Source organism: Electrona antarctica (assembly GCF_951216825.1).
Source record: "Electrona antarctica genome assembly, chromosome: 10".
Classification (NCBI taxonomy): Eukaryota; Metazoa; Chordata; class Actinopteri; order Myctophiformes; family Myctophidae; genus Electrona; species Electrona antarctica.
In genome coordinates, this window is record NC_136791.1 from 1,572,223 (window position 1) to 1,589,266 (window position 17,044).

At 49.2% G+C, this 17,044-nt stretch overlaps 1 protein-coding gene across 3 annotated transcripts in view; it reads right to left on the reverse strand.

Moving 5' to 3' along the window:
• The window catches only part of pelp1 (proline, glutamate and leucine rich protein 1), a 46,430-nt gene extending 30,205 nt beyond the window's left edge, over nt 1-16,225 (reverse strand). For all 3 annotated transcript variants that reach the window (XM_079512435.1, XM_079512433.1, XM_079512434.1), the window contains exons 1-10: nt 16,002-16,225; nt 14,252-14,316; nt 13,266-13,371; nt 12,044-12,193; nt 9,305-9,376; nt 5,122-5,181; nt 4,326-4,476; nt 3,115-3,247; nt 987-1,074; nt 295-383 (exon numbers count right to left, since the gene is read on the reverse strand). In XM_079512435.1, the coding sequence (XP_079368561.1) occupies nt 295-383; nt 987-1,074; nt 3,115-3,247; nt 4,326-4,476; nt 5,122-5,181; nt 9,305-9,376; nt 12,044-12,193; nt 13,266-13,371; nt 14,252-14,316; nt 16,002-16,184 (1,097 nt within the window). In that variant the 5' untranslated portion in view covers nt 16,185-16,225. The remainder of the gene's footprint in view (nt 1-294; nt 384-986; nt 1,075-3,114; nt 3,248-4,325; nt 4,477-5,121; nt 5,182-9,304; nt 9,377-12,043; nt 12,194-13,265; nt 13,372-14,251; nt 14,317-16,001) is intronic.
• Nucleotides 16,226-17,044: the final 819 nt, after the last annotated feature.

A 17,044-nucleotide genomic window follows, 5' to 3' on the forward strand; every position in this document is an offset into this window, starting at 1 on the left:
GTGTGTGTTTTTGTGTGCGTGTGTGTGTGTGTGTGTGTCAGTGTTGTGTCTTTTGAATAGTTTTAATTTAGTTTTAGTCACATTTTAGGCACCTGGAATGTTTTAGTCTTAGTTTTAGTCATCGTAGCTTAGTTTTCATTTAGTTTCCATTTAGTTTTCGTCAGTGAAAAAAGGTAGTCGACGAACATTTTTCGTCATAGTATTAGTCGACGAAAACAACACTGGTGTGTGTGTGTATGCGTGCGTGCGTGCATGCGTGCGTGCGTGCGTGCGTGCGTGCGTGCGTGTACTCACGCTGTGATCAGTGCACTCAGCACCTCCATAGTGTTCTTGTGAACTCCAGGCAGAACCAACAGCCTGAACGCTCCGTCTCCCGTCGAACTCTGACACACAAAAACATTAGATTTAGTCACATTTTAGTCAACTGAAATGTTTCAGTTTTAGTCGACAGATCATGTTTTTTTTAGTCAACTCAAATTGAGCTACAAGCTCATAGCGCGCCACCGAGTGGCGCGCTATGAGCTTGTAGCTCTGCTATTTTTGAAAAATCAAAGAACGACTGACATAGAAACATAGCTTTTTCAGAAAACTGTCAGGATGTAGAAGACATTTTTAGAATCTGATCTCAGGTCAAAATGGGTTCATTTCCCCTTCATCAGGCGCCCCGGCTGGACAGGGGGAGGCAGTATGGAGACCAGGATTATTGCATGTTTTTTGTGAGGGTACCTACCCTAGAGGACACGGGGAGATTCGGGAGAACATGCAAACTCCACACAGAAAGGCCCTTTGGCCAACGAACCACACCCAGTCACTGATGACACGGAGGAGAGAACACGCACCACAGCATCACCAGCGGGAATCAAACCCGGGACCTTCTAGCTGTGAGACGACAGCGCTACAGACAAGCTCGTGCCTGCACGTGTGTGTGTGTTTGAGAGCGTGAAATGAAACCAAATGGACCCTTACTGGTGCGTGTGTGTACTCACTATGCTCTTCGCAGTGACAGCCAAAGCTCGACACACCAGGTTGAGAACTTGTCTGACGGGCAAACGTAGCGCTGCCTTGGGGTCAAAACTGACACACACACACACACACACACACACACACACACACACACACACACACACACACACACACACACACACACACACACACACACACACACACACACACACACACACACACACACACACACACACACACACACACACACACACACACACACACAGTCTTTTTTACTATTTTGAAGAACATTTTAACTGATTTATCTGTTTTCTAATGGTCTTTCTCTTATATGTATGTTTTGGGTGGATTAAATGACAATCGCGGGACATGTAGCAGATCTTTACTTCCTGACTCAGTTTCCGGTCTCGTCCTCTTTAGACAGTCCTTGATTTACTGGCCAACAATCTTCCTTATTTACTCAGAATCTACAGATTGATCATAACGGCGATGTTCTGTCCTCATGTCTGACTTCAAGTGTTTAGTACAACATGTCAAAATAAGTTTAGGGCTAAGGGGAGGCGTAGTGTACTAGTGTACCTCAGAGTGTACTTTAGGGCAGTACACAGGGCTCGGTAGCGGTGCTGTAAGTGTACTAGTGTACCTCAGTGTACTTTAGGGCAGTACACAGGGCTCGTAGCGGTGCTGTAAGTGTACTAGTGTACCTCAGAGTGTACTTCAGGGCAGTACACAGGGCTCGGTAGCGGTGCTGTAAGTGTACTAGTGTACCTCAGTGTACTTTAGGGCAGTACACAGGGCTCGTAGCGGTGCTGTAAGTGTACTAGTGTACCTCAGAGTGTACTTTAGGGCAGTACACAGGGCTCGGTAGCGGTGCTGTAAGTGTACTAGTGTACCTCAGTGTACTTTAGGGCAGTACACAGGGCTCGTAGCGGTGCTGTAAGTGTACTAGTGTACCTCAGTGTACTTCAGGGCAGTACACAGGGCTCGGTAGCGGTGCTGTAAGTTTACTAGTGTACCTCAGTGTACTTTAGGGCAGTACACAGGGCTCGTAGCGGTGCTGTAAGTGTACTAGTGTACCTCAGTGTACTTCAGGGCAGTACACAGGGCTCGTAGCGGTGCTGTAAGTGTACTAGTGTACCTCAGAGTGTACTTTAGGGCAGTACACAGGGCTCGTAGCGGTGCTGTAAGTGTACTAGTGTACCTCAGAGTGTACTTTAGGGCAGTACACAGGGCTCGTAGCGGTGCTGTAAGTGTACTAGTGTACCTCAGAGTGTACTTCAGGGCAGTACACAGGGCTCGTAGCGGTGCTGTAAGTGTACTAGTGTACCTCAGTGTACTTCAGGGCAGTACACAGGGCTCGTAGCGGTGCTGTAAGTGTACTAGTGTACCTCAGTGTACTTCAGGGCAGTACACAGGGCTCGTAGCGGTGCTGTAAGTGTGCTAGTGTACCTTAGTGTACTTTAGGGCAGTACACAGGGCTCGGTAGCGGTGCTGTAAGTGTACTAGTGTACTAGTGTACCTCAGAGTGTACTTTAGGGCAGTACACAGGGCTCGTAGCGGTGCTGTAAGTCAAAGTGTACTAGTGTACCTCAGAGTGTACTTCAGGGCAGTACACAGGGCTCGTAGCGGTGCTGTAAGTGTACTAGTGTACCTCAGAGTGTACTTCAGGGCAGTACACATGGCTCTGTAGCGGTGCTGTAAGTGTACTAGTGTACCTCAGTGTACTTCAGGGCAGTACACAGGGCTCGTAGCGGTGCTGTAAGTGTACTAGTGTACCTCAGAGTGTACTTTAGGGCAGTACACAGGGCTCGTAGCGGTGCTGTAAGTGTACTAGTGTACCTCAGAGTGTACTTTAGGGCAGTACACAGGGCTCGTAGCGGTGCTGTAAGTGTACTAGTGTACCTCAGTGTACTTTAGGGCAGTACACAGGGCTCGTAGCGGTGCTGTAAGTGTACTAGTGTACCTCAGAGTGTACTTTAGGGCAGTACACAGGGCTCGGTAGCGGTGCTGTAAGTGTACTAGTGTACCTCAGAGTGTACTTCAGGGCAGTACACAGGGCTCGTAGTGGTGCTGTAAGTGTACTAGTGTACCTCAGTGTACTTTAGGGCAGTACACAGGGCTCGTAGCGGTGCTGTAAGTGTACTAGTGTACCTCAGAGTGTACTTCAGGGCAGTACACAGGGCTCGGTAGCGGTGCTGTAAGTGGATAAACAGCAGAGGATCACAGTCGTCGAGAGGTGGAAATGGAAGCTCCAACCCTGGACCTTCATACTGGACTGTACCTTCTGTGTGCGCACAAGCACGTAAGCACGTGCACACACACACACACACACACACACACACACACACACACACACACACACACACACACACACACACACACACACACACACACACACACACACACACACACACACACACACACACACACACACACACACACACACACACACACACACACACACAGTCAGTTTGAAAACGATCTACAAGCTGGAGATGCATCACGAAAAACGATTGTTAGGCTAGTGTTTCTAAAACTTGCCCATGTCCAGGACCCCCACATGAATATGCATTCAGCTCCAAGGACCCCCACATGAATATGCATTCAGCTCCAAGGACCCCCACATGAATATGCATTCAGCTCCAAGGACCCCCACATTAAGCCCCGGCGACCCCCATTGACGAATGCATTCGTCCCCAAAGACCCGACTCATCAGAAAACATTTGTGCCAGTGACCAAACCATGCAATAGCTGTGCAGCCTGTGCTAAAATATACAAAAATGTCAAGCTATTTCAGGATTGTACAAGATCTTACAGATCTACAAGCTTGTAGATCAGCTATATTTTAATTGAAATCCTGAATAATATTTTGCTATTTTTGAATTGGAATCGTGAAAAGTAAAAAGAATATTTAATTCCAAATGCCTTTCAAATGCTAACTTTATGAACTTATACATTCGACTTAAAAAAAAAAAGACAATACAATTGTTATACTAGTCATTAAGCTACTAATATAGACTGAAGTGGTCATGTTTGCATGGAATTATAAAAAATATATTTTTATTTGCATTGGAATTATAACAGCAGAAATCAATAACATATTCCGATATTAACTTGTGGGCCACATTAAGCCCCCGGGCCGCCAGTTGTCCATGTATGACAATGCGAGTCGTTGTGAGCTTGTAGATCTGATATCCCCACCCCCACTACAATACCTGATTCTGAACCCTGGTAGATCTGATATCCCCACCCCCACTACAATACCTGATTCTGAACCCTGGTAGATCTGATATCCCCACCCCCACTACAATACCTGATTCTGAACCCTGGTAGATCTGATATCCCCACCCCCACTACAATACCTGATTCTGAACCCTGGTAGAGCTGAGCCAGGATGCCATTGGCAGACGCCAGCAGACAGTGGATCTGATTGGTCCAGCCCTCGGCGCGGCCACCGCCTCTGTCCACGGCCCCGCCCAGAGAGGGCAGGCGGCCGTAGCACTCGCATGCCACCTACAGGAAGATAGGTTTATTACACCCCGTCTGACAGGAAGACAGTTTAATCACATCTTTGTTTATAATTTTTATCCCACGATTTTGTAACCCATTTTTCACCCCTGTGTTAATTATCTAATGTGATCCTGGGCTCTACACACCCTCCGCCAACCTAGTCCCCATATATGGGGGACATGGGGAGAGCAACGGACTTGAACTCATGCTTCCTTCATGCCTGAGTGTCCAAGTTGCTCCTTTACACCTGACAGGGGGGAGTTTCCCTGGTTGGACGTAGCGCGTGGAAGGAACACGTTATTCCAACCAGTTCCTTTCCCCTCCATCAGGCGCCCCGGTTGGCCAGGGGGAGGTAGTTTAGAGACCAGGATTACTGCATGTTTTTTACTGCATGTTTTTTGTAAGGGTACCTACTCTAGGGGACACGGGGAGAACATGTGAGGGTACCTACCCTAGGGGACACGGGGAGAACATGCAAACTCCACACAGAAAGGCCCTTTCGCCAACCCCGCCTCGGGTATGGGCACTGATGACGCGGAGGAGGAAGTTCTTATGCGAGACGAATTTAGGCCCAAACCACACAGATGCAACTCCTTGCAACAAAACAGTTTTAAGGATCAATATAATAAACAACAGCTGATTACAAACCTCCTGGACGGTGTGGTCGTTGCTGTTCATCTTGGAGATGAAGAACGCTCCCAGTTTATCCTGACAACAAGACACACAACCACTGTTCATTCTGTTGACTAAGACAAAAGACTAAGTTGACTAAGGTTTTTGATATTTAGACTAAATAGTGTGTTATTCAAAGAACCAAGACTAAAGAAGAATATTCTAAAAACCCATTTTGACCTGAGATCAGATTCTAAAAATGTCTTCTACATCCTGACAGTTCTCTGAAAAAGCTATGTTTCTATGTCAGTCGTTTTTCGATTTTTCAAAAATAGCAGACCTACAAGCTCGTAGATGAGCTTGTAGATTTTTTCAATAGCTAAAGCATAACATAATGCTAATGTTCCCGCCCAGAATGGGTTAGGAAAGGACGCAACAAGCAAACCATCCTAGCATCCACGAACTGCTAGCTCTTTGACGCATGCTACTTTATCCTGCCGTTATGAACACATTCAGCACTAATAATGCGGTTTTCATTTGACGTGTACAAAGACTGGAAAGTGCAACCTCAGTACAACAAACTTTCTTCTTCTCTCCTCTCGCTAACCCTCTCGCATCTCCTCCCGCTCTCCCACTCCCCCTACCGCTGTGTGTCTCCAGAACTCACCCTACCGCGGTGTGTGTCCAGAACTCCCCCTACCGCGGTGTGTCTCCAGAACTCCCCCTACCACTGTGTGTGTCTCCAGAACTCCCCCTACCGCTGTGTGTGTCTCCAGAACTCCCCCTACCGCGGTGTGTGTCTCCAGAACTCCCCCTACCGCGGTGTGTGTCTCCAGAACTCCCCCTACCGCAGTGTGTGTCTCCAGAACTCCCCCTACCGCTGTGTGTGTCTCCAGAACTCCCCCTACCGCTGTGTGTGTCTCCAGAACTCCCCCTACCGCTGTGTGTGTCTCCAGAACTCCCCCTACCGCTGTGTGTCTCCAGAACTCCCCCTACCGCTGTGTGTCTCCAGAACTCCCCCTACCGCTGTGTGTGTCTCCAGAACTCCCCCTACCGCTGTGTGTGTCTCCAGAACTCCCCCTACCGCTGTGTGTGTCTCCAGAACTCCCCCTACCGCGGTGTGTGTCTCCAGAACTCCCCCTACCGCTGTGTGTGTCTCCAGAACTCTCCCTACCGCGGTATGTGTCTCCAGAACTCCCCCTACCGCGGTGTGTGTCTCCAGAACTCCCCCTACCGCGGTGTGTGTCTCCAGAACTCCCCCTACCGCTGTGTGTGTCTCCAGAACTCCCCCTACCACTGTGTGCGTCTCCAGAACTCCCCCTACCGCTGTGTGTCTCCAGAACTCCCCCTACCGCTGTGTGTGTCTCCAGAACTCCCCCTACCGCTGTGTGTCTCCAGAACTCCCCCTACCGCTGTGTGTCTCCAGAACTCCCCCTACCGCTGTGTGTCTCCAGAACTCCCCCTACCGCTGTGTGTGTCTCCAGAACTCCCCCTACCGCGGTATGTGTCTCCAGAACTCCCCCTACCGCGGTGTGTGTCTCCAGAACTCCCCCTACCGCGGTGTGTGTTTCCAGAACTCCCCCTACCGCTGTGTGTGTCTCCAGAACTCCCCCTACCACTGTGTGCATCTCCAGAACTCCCCCTACCGCTGTGTGTCTCCAGAACTCCCCCTACCGCTGTGTGTGTCTCCAGAACTCACCCTACCGCTGTGTGTGTCTCCAGAACTCCCCCTACCGCTGTGTGTGTCTCCAGAACTCCCCCTACCGCTGTGTGTGTCTCCAGAACTCCCCCTACCGCTGTGTCTCCAGAACTCACCCTACCGCTGTGTGTGTCTCCAGAACTCACCCTACCGCTGTGTGTGTCTCCAGAACTCCCCCTACCGCTGTGTGTGTCTCCAGAACTCACCCTGTGTGTGTCTCCAGAACTCACCCTGTGTGTGTCTCCAGAACTCACCCTACCGCTGTGTGTGTCTCCAGAACTCACCCTACCGCGGTGTGTGTCTCCAGAACTCACCCTACCGCGGTGTGTGTCTCCAGAACTCACCCTACTGCTGTGTGTGTCTCCAGAACTCCCCCTACCGCTGTGTGTGTCTCCAGAACTCCCCCTACCGCTGTGTGTGTCTCCAGAACTCACCCTACCGCGGTGTGTGTCTCCAGAACTCCCCCTACCGCTGTGTGTGTCTCCAGAACTCCCCCTACCGCTGTGTGTGTCTCCAGAACTCACCCTACCGCTGTGTGTGTCTCCAGAACTCCCCCTACCGCTGTGTGTGTCTCCAGAACTCCCCCTACCGCTGTGTATGTCTCCAGAACTCACCCTACCGCTGTGTGTGTCTCCAGAACTCACCCTACCGCTGTGTGTGTCTCCAGAACTCCCCCTACCGCTGTGTGTCTCCAGAACTCCCCCTACCGCTGTGTGTCTCCAGAACTCCCCCTACCGCTGTGTGTGTCTCCAGAACTCCCCCTACCGCTGTGTGTGTCTCCAGAACTCCCCCTACCGCTGTGTGTGTCTCCAGAACTCCCCCTACCGCGGTGTGTGTCTCCAGAACTCCCCCTACCGCTGTGTGTGTCTCCAGAACTCTCCCTACCGCGGTATGTGTCTCCAGAACTCCCCCTACCGCGGTGTGTGTCTCCAGAACTCCCCCTACCGCGGTGTGTGTCTCCAGAACTCCCCCTACCGCTGTGTGTGTCTCCAGAACTCCCCCTACCACTGTGTGCGTCTCCAGAACTCCCCCTACCGCTGTGTGTCTCCAGAACTCCCCCTACCGCTGTGTGTGTCTCCAGAACTCCCCCTACCGCTGTGTGTCTCCAGAACTCCCCCTACCGCTGTGTGTCTCCAGAACTCCCCCTACCGCTGTGTGTCTCCAGAACTCCCCCTACCGCTGTGTGTGTCTCCAGAACTCCCCCTACCGCGGTATGTGTCTCCAGAACTCCCCCTACCGCGGTGTGTGTCTCCAGAACTCCCCCTACCGCGGTGTGTGTCTCCAGAACTCCCCCTACCGCTGTGTGTGTCTCCAGAACTCCCCCTACCACTGTGTGCATCTCCAGAACTCCCCCTACCGCTGTGTGTCTCCAGAACTCCCCCTACCGCTGTGTGTGTCTCCAGAACTCACCCTACCGCTGTGTGTGTCTCCAGAACTCCCCCTACCGCTGTGTGTGTCTCCAGAACTCCCCCTACCGCTGTGTGTGTCTCCAGAACTCCCCCTACCGCTGTGTCTCCAGAACTCACCCTACCGCTGTGTGTGTCTCCAGAACTCACCCTACCGCTGTGTGTGTCTCCAGAACTCCCCCTACCGCTGTGTGTGTCTCCAGAACTCACCCTGTGTGTGTCTCCAGAACTCACCCTGTGTGTGTCTCCAGAACTCACCCTACCGCTGTGTGTGTCTCCAGAACTCACCCTACCGCGGTGTGTGTCTCCAGAACTCACCCTACCGCGGTGTGTGTCTCCAGAACTCCCCCTACCGCTGTGTGTGTCTCCAGAACTCCCCCTACCGCTGTGTGTGTCTCCAGAACTCCCCCTACCGCTGTGTGTGTCTCCAGAACTCACCCTACCGCGGTGTGTGTCTCCAGAACTCCCCCTACCGCTGTGTGTGTCTCCAGAACTCCCCCTACCGCTGTGTGTGTCTCCAGAACTCACCCTACCGCTGTGTGTGTCTCCAGAACTCCCCCTACCGCTGTGTGTGTCTCCAGAACTCCCCCTACTGCTGTGTATGTCTCCAGAACTCACCCTACCGCTGTGTGTGTCTCCAGAACTCACCCTACCGCTGTGTGTGTCTCCAGAACTCCCCCTACCGCTGTGTGTGTCTCCAGAACTCCCCCTACCGCGGTGTGTGTCTCCAGAACTCCCCCTACCGCTGTGTGTGTCTCCAGAACTCCCCCTACCGCTGTGTGTGTCTCCAGAACTCACCCTGTGTGTGTCTCCAGAACTCACCCTACCGCTGTGTGTGTCTCCAGAACTCACCCTGTGTGTGTCTCCAGAACTCCCCCTACCGTGGTGTGTCTCCAGAACTCACCCTACCGCTGTGTGTGTCTCCAGAACTCACCCTAACGCTGTGTGTGTCTCCAGAACTCCCCCTACCGCGGTGTGTGTCTCCAGAACTCACCCTACTGCGGTGTGTGTCTCCAGAACTCCCCCTACCGCTGTGTGTGTCTCCAGAACTCCCCCTACCGCTGTGTGTGTCTCCAGAACTCACCCTACCGCTGTGTGTGTCTCCAGAACTCACCCTGAGTGATCCGCAGGCTTTAGGGAAGTATGTCATGCACGCCGTCATCCCCTCCATGGCTGCCAACTCACACTACAACATAAACAACATAAACAACATGTTCATTCATTCACTCAAACCTTTAGTTATTCTCCCAAGACATTGAGGTTTCCCTCGTTTGCAGTGTCGTCGATGAAACTGCACAGTACCATTACATTTCCAGGTCAACGTATCCCCCTGGGTGACAGCAGACCGCTGTGCGAGCGCTGGTGCTTTGGCATGGGGGGGGGGGGGGGGGGGGGGTCAGATCTTAATTTCCGGGCCTGTTGAGAATTCTAGTTTTCGCCGGCTGCCGAGCACAGCTGCACTAATAACTTTGGGGCGGGCCGGCTAGAGTTTGAATGGACAGGTATCAATCATTTCAGTAGCAAATGGAAATGCCCCGGAAATGGAACCCCGGAAATGCTTTGGCCATGTCTCACGACCCCCGCCCGGCACCCCCCACCCCCCCCACCCCCAATACAAACTGACTGCAAAAATAACCATAAGGTTTATTTTATTTTTATAAAATAGAGAAAATATATCATAAATGAATACTGAAACCAGATATAATCATTAAGGAACGTTTATGCATGTACTATGTGTACTATGTAAACTCTTCATTTCCATATTCCAGCCATTCAGTTGCACAAAAAAAAAAGAAAAAAAAGAAAAAGAAATTGGCGACCCCTCTGGGGGTCGCGGTCCACGGGTTGAGAACCCCTGTGTTAGAAGTATACAAAAGAATATCCTCACTAATGTTCATGATAAAATGCCACAATAATAATAATAATGAATTGCATTTTTATAGCGCTTTTCCAAGTGCTCAAAGCGCTTTACAATGGTTCGTTCATTCATACATTGGGAGGTGAAGCAGCGAACAGTCGACGCCAGCGTCCTCACTTCCCACATTCCCACACCAATGGTGGCGAGCTCACACCGACCGACTCATTGGAGGCAATGTAGGGTTCAGTGTCTTGCCCAAGGACACTTCGACATGTGGACAGGAGGAGGAGCCGGGATTCGAACCGCCGACCCAGGGATCATTGGACGACCTGCTCTACCTCCTGAGCCACAGCCGCCCACAATGTTTTTCAACTCGGTCTGTGTCTCATGGTAGGGCTGTGGGCAGTTCAGAAACCCGTCCACCAGTGACATCATCGATGGGGAATCCAAGCTAATAGAAACGGCAGACTTTCTATTCCTGAAAAGTTGCAATGCCAAAAATGGAAGCCATCGTTGTCACGATAATGAAAATCTTGTTTAAAAAATAATCTGCCTAACGATGATGTCACTGGTGGACGTGTTTCTGAACTGTCCACATCCCTCCTATGATGAGACACAGACTGAGTAGAAAACAATTATGGTATTTTATCATGAACATTAGTTGAAAGTAGGGCCGGGACTTTAACGCGTTAATTGAGATTAATTAACTACAGAAAAATTAACGCGTTAAAAAAATTAACGCATTTAATCGCACCTTTCTTTTTTCACCGCGGAACGTTTCTCACTGGGTGCGTTTCTAGTAGTACTGAATAGGCTGCGGCACGCCAGCAGCAGCAGCAGTTGTTTACTCTACACTACAGGCTACAGCTCCGTCAGAAAGCCCAAACCCAAATGAATCGAATGAAGAAGCCGCTTATATCGCTTTTGCTCCATGGATGGGACATTTAGATGTAAAAGCTATCGGATGGACGCGTGGATAGCGGCATGGCTGTGTGCAATGTCAGAGGGAAATGATCCATTTATGACCAACGTTAGCTTATATGCTAGGCTTGCTAGCTGCTTCAGTTTAACATGTCTCACAGACCACCGGAGACGCGGTGATTTCACCGCTGTCAAGCTGTCCTCGATGCGAAACATACTGAAGTAGCAAGCGTGGGTCAGCCCCAACCTCATGTGAAATGTTTCCCCCATAATAAAGTTGTTTTTATTTGTTCTCATGCCCCGCCATGTAAAGCACATTTGAGTATTCATATACACACTGCTGCTCTTGTTTATCTGTTGGGATAAAAAAGTTGTATTGCTTAAAGGGGAATACCACTCATTTTCAACATTTTTCTATGGAGTTGTGTGCACTGGAAATAATAAAGTCCCCCCATTATGTGTTGCCTATAGAACTGGAGGTCTGAAAAAAACAGTAACATTATGAAGTACATTTTTGTGATGTCACTGAGATGTACTTCATAATGTTACTGATTTTTTTCAGACCTCCAGTTCTAGGCAACACAGAATGGGGGGGACTTTCTTATTATATCCACACAACAACTCTAAGGTATATTAATGTCATGACAGTAAAATGTTGAAAATGAGTGGAATCACTATTCACTGGGATACCAAAAAACATTTGAAAAAAAGGTTTCTCACTGTTCTCGGGTTGAATAATGGTATGCGATTAAAATGCGATTAATCGAGATTAATTAACTACAAAGCCTCTGATTAATTAGATTAATTTTTTTAATCGAGTCCCAGCTCTAGTTGAAAGATAAGTTGAAAGGTGGTCCTTTAAAAATAAACGGGTAGCAGTGTTTGTTTGGCGGTGTGTGGGTCTGGAACTTCATCCCCCGACTCCCCCACGGAGTTGCACCACTCACTTCACACGGGTGTGATTGGTTTTTTAATGTTACCTCTGAGGCCCAGCAGAGAGTGAGACAGGTGTGATAGAGGTGAGACAGGTGTGATAAGAGGTGAGACAGGTGTAACAGTGAGACAGGTTATTACCTCGGCCTTGAGGCCCAGCAGCGACGTCAGGATCCCCAGGATAGAGTTGAGGCCGACCTCTCTGGAGAGCTCTGCTATCTGGGCAGCGAACTGCAGCAAGTCCTGCAGAGCGGAGACCGCCAGCAGCATGGTCTGGACAGGGGCCTGAGACTGTAGGAATATAGAACATTATGGTCTGGACAGGGGCCTGAGACTGTAGGAATATAGAACATTATGGGCTGGACAGGGGCATGAGACTGTAGGAATATAGAACATTATGGGCTGGACAGGGGCCTGAGACTGTAGGAATATAGTACATTATGGTCTGGACAGGGGCCTGAGACTGTAGGAATATAGAACATTATGGTCTGGACAGGGGCCTGAGACTGTAGGAATATAGAACATTATGGTCTGGACAGGGGCCTGAGACTGTAGGAATATAGAACATTATGGTCTGGACAGGGGCCTGAGACTGTAGGAATATAGAACATTATGGTCTGGACAGGGGCCTGAGACTGTAGGAATATAGAACATTATGGTCTGGACAGGGGCCTGAGACTGTAGGAATATAGAACATTATGGTCTGGACAGGGGCCTGAGACTGTAGGAATATAGAACATTATATAACACAACAGCATGGTCTGGACAGGGGCCTGAGACTGCAGGAATACATTCAATTTAATGTATTCCTGCAGTCTCAGGCCCCTGTATATTTTGTTTATTTGTGTATATTTATATACACACACAGGGGCCTGAGACTGCAGTATTACATTATGGTCTGGACAAGGGCCTGAGACTGCAGTATTACATTATGGTCTGGACAGGGGCCTGAGACTGCAGGAATACATTAAATTGAATGTATTCCTTCAGTCTCAGGCCCCTGTGTGTGTATATTTATATACACACACACAGGGGCCTGAGACTGAAGTATTACATTATGGTCTGGACAGGCACCTGAGACTGAAGTATTACATTATGGTCTGGACAGGCACCTGAGACTGCAGTATTACATTATGGTCTGGACAGGGGCCTGAGACTGAAGTATTACATTATGGTCTGGACAGGGGCCTGAGACTGCAGTATTACATTATGGTCTGTACAGGCACCTGCCTGAGACTGTAGGAATACATTAAATATACACACAGGGGCCTGAGACTGTCGGAATATATAACACAATATTATGGTCTGGACAGGAGCCTGAGACTGTAGGAATACGCGCGCACGCACGCGCACACGCACCCACCTGTATGATCTGCTGCAGAGACCTCAGCCAGGCCAGACAGTGCTGTTGGAACACCTCACTGGAGCTGTCTCTGATGAGCACGGCCAGAAGACACACCCCCTCGAACCTGCAACACATGAACCCGTTTAGACACGAGGAAGCATCTGTGGCGCCTTATTTTATTTTCATCCCACGATTTTGTAACCCATTTTCCACCCAGTGTCAATTATCTAATGTAGTCCTGGGCGCTACACTTCCTCTGCCAACCTGGGGGGCAGCGGACTGGGGTGGGGTGGGGGGGGTGCATTTATAGATGGATTTATAATTTAGCATTTTATGTAGACATAGCACGTAGCACTCTATAATGACTACTCTTAGCCTCAAATGACAGATAATCTACTGTTAGACAGATATTAGGTTCTTAGCTTGCTTATGATTGTTGACGACTATTTCTATTGTATTTGACGTATTGCCTTGTATTGTTCTTGTTTACTGTAAATCACTCTGGATTAACCCATTTTGACCTGAGATCAGATTCTAAAAATGTCTTCTACATCCTGACAGTTTTCTGAAAAAGCTATATTTCTATGTCAGTCGTTCTTCGATTTTTCAAAAATAGCAGACCTACAAGCTCATAGCGCGCCACTCGGTGGCGCGCTACGAGCTTGTAGATCTGCTATTTTTCAATAGCTAAAGCATAACGTAATGCTAACACCAAAAGGGGTTCCCGCCCAAAATGGGTTAGGAGCATCTGCTAAATGCCTAAATTGATATTGTAATTGGTTAAGGCAGTGGTGCCGTTATGAATATTAAATACAACTTAACTCATAAACCACCAAAGTGGAAAAAGTGGCACTCCAAAATAAAAGCTGCAAGACTGGCTCAGATGCAATTTCTCCTATTTAATTGAGAACGCTAGTCTTGCATATTTTATTTTAGAGTCCTGCTTCGTCCACCTGTGGTGGTTTATGAGATAAGTAACATCAAACAGCACGTGGTTCACTCACTTGGTCTTGCTGGAGGACAGCTTGGCGTTGCTGAATCCCACCAGACCTCCCACTGCACTGGAGCTCTGAGGAGAAGAGAAGAATGTCATGTCAGGAGGAGAACATGATCCAACATCATGGTATTAAAGCCTAGCCCTGATCCTAACCTCCAGGAGAACATGATCCAACATCATGGTATTAAAGCCTAGCCCTGATCCTGACCTCCAGGAGAACATCATCCAACATCATGGTATTAAAGCCTAGCCCTGATCCTGACCTCCAGGAGAACATCATCCAACATCATGGTATTAAAGCCTAGCCCTGATCCTGACCTCCAGGAGAACATGATCCAACATCATGGTAAGCCTAGACATGATCCTAACCTCCTGGAGAACAACCACATTTAAACCACTGGAGCTCTGAGGAGAAGAGAAGAACATCATGTCAGGAGAACATGATCCAACATCATGGTATAATAAGCCTAGCCCTGATCCTGACCTCCAGGAGAACATGATCCAACATCATGGTATAAGCCTAGCCCTGATCCTGACCTCCAGGAGAACATGATCCAACATCATGGTATAAGCCTAGCCCTGATCCTGACCTCCAGGAGAACATGATCCAACATCATGGTATAAGCCTAGCCCTGATCCTGACCTCCAGGAGAACATGATCCAACATCATGGTATAAGCCCTGATCCTGACCTCCTGGAGATCAGGAGAACCACCACATTTAGAACACTGGAGCGCTGAGGAGATGAGAGGAACAACAACCACATTTAAAACACTGGAGCTCAGCTCTGATGACAGGAGAGACACATTTAAAACACGTGTTTTTATTTCCAGGGAGAACCCTAGCCTCCGACCGCACAGGAGCCACATGCAACAATCACGTTTCTGTCTTACGAGTTTGGAAGCGATTTGGAAGTCGATCACAAGTTAGCGTTCTCTTGTATCATACCATACTACTTGTATTATTTATTTCCCACCACGGAGAGTAACCTCGCATCAGACTATCCACTATCCAGCATATCCACCTCGGAGGACAGTCAAGACGGGCAGTGTCGGTAGGCCAATGGTAAATGGTAAATGGTGCATTTATATAGCGCCTTTATCCAAGGCGCTTTACATAGATTGTGCATTACATTCACCCATTCACACACACATTCATACACCGATTGCGGCGGAAGCCACGCAAGGTACCAACCAGCACATCGGGAGCAATTTGGGGTTCAGTGTCTTGCCCAAGGACACTTCGACATATAGACAGGAGGAGCCGGGATTCGAACCGCCGACCCATGGGTCATTGGACGAGACTGCTCTACCTCTTGAGCCACAGTCGCCCTTCTACAGAGGTATATGGAACCAAATGGACCCTTATTACAGGTCTATAACTGAGTGTATAGCATGGAACCAGGTCTGTAACACTGAGTGAGTGTGTGTACAAATGGAACCAAATGGACCCTTATTACAGGTCTATAACTATAACTGAGTGTATACACATGGAACCAGGTCTGTAACTCTGAGGGTGTAACAAATGGAACCAAATGGACCCTTTATTCATTATGCAAGCCCTGCTGTAGCATATCATAGACACAACATTATGTTAGCCCTGCATTGGGATAATGCTAAACTAACACACACACACACACACACACACACACACACACAGCATGTTGAGAGAGGCATCTCGTGTGTGTGTGTGTGTGTGTGTGTGTGTGTGTGTGTGTGTGTGTGTGTGTGCGCATGCGTGTGTAGTGTGTGTGTGTACCTGCAGTGTGCCGACCCCTCCGTGCTGTCTGTAGTTGTCCAGCAGGTCGGGTAAATGTGTGTGAGGTTGTTTCATCAGAGACAGAAGAGCTTCGGTTAACCGCATCTTGTTAGTAGTAGTAGTAGTATTATAGTTATTGTTACTGTTAGAATGCTGGTGGAGCCACGATGCGGCGGCCGCCATCTTTATTCTGTGCGTTGCGCGAATGCGCAGTTTGCGGTGTGTTTGTGTTGCCAAATCTCGCGAGAGAAATAAGCTCTTCTTCTTCTTCAGCTTCTTCTTCTTCTTCGTCTTCTTGTAATTCCCGGCAGACTAGAGGCTTTGGGCACATTGCTGCCTCCCCCTGGTCGGGAAATGAAATGATTACTATATTTACCCAGGGTATCTGGGCTAAGCTCAAGAACTTGTTTCCAGCCAGGCCCTGCTCATAGAACATTTCATCGTAGTGGTTCAATGCCTTGTTCAAGGGCACTTCAGCGGTGGTAATTTTAACGTGTCGGACCGCTGATTCGAACTGGCGACCTTCCGGTATCAAGACCGCTCCGCAATCCGTTCGGCCACCGCTGCCAAGTATGGAGTATGCCCCCTTTGTGTCCATTTTCCACCCTAAATTGGGCTGGATTAGCAACACCAGTAGTCCAGTAATAATGTAATTTGACCTCAAACAAATTGCAAAAAACCCAGTTCCAGACCCCCAGGAACGCGCCCAGGGGGCCGGGCCGGTTCCGGCGTGCCGCCCGCGCCCGCCCCCCGCGTCCGAAATGGTTGAGAAATGACAGAGTTACCGTGTGCCGGTCCCTCTACTGTACTGTACTGTGGCAGCGGTGGCCGAACGGATAGCGGCGCGGTCTAGATACCGGAAGGTTCCCAGTTCGAACCAGCCGTCCGACACGTTAAAATTACCACCGCTGAAATGCCCTTGAACAAGGCATCAACCACTACGATGAAATGTGTTCTATGAGCAGGGCCTGGCTGGAAACAAGTTCTTGAGCTTAGCCCAGATACCCTGGGTAAATATAGATTTCATTTCATTTCATTACTGG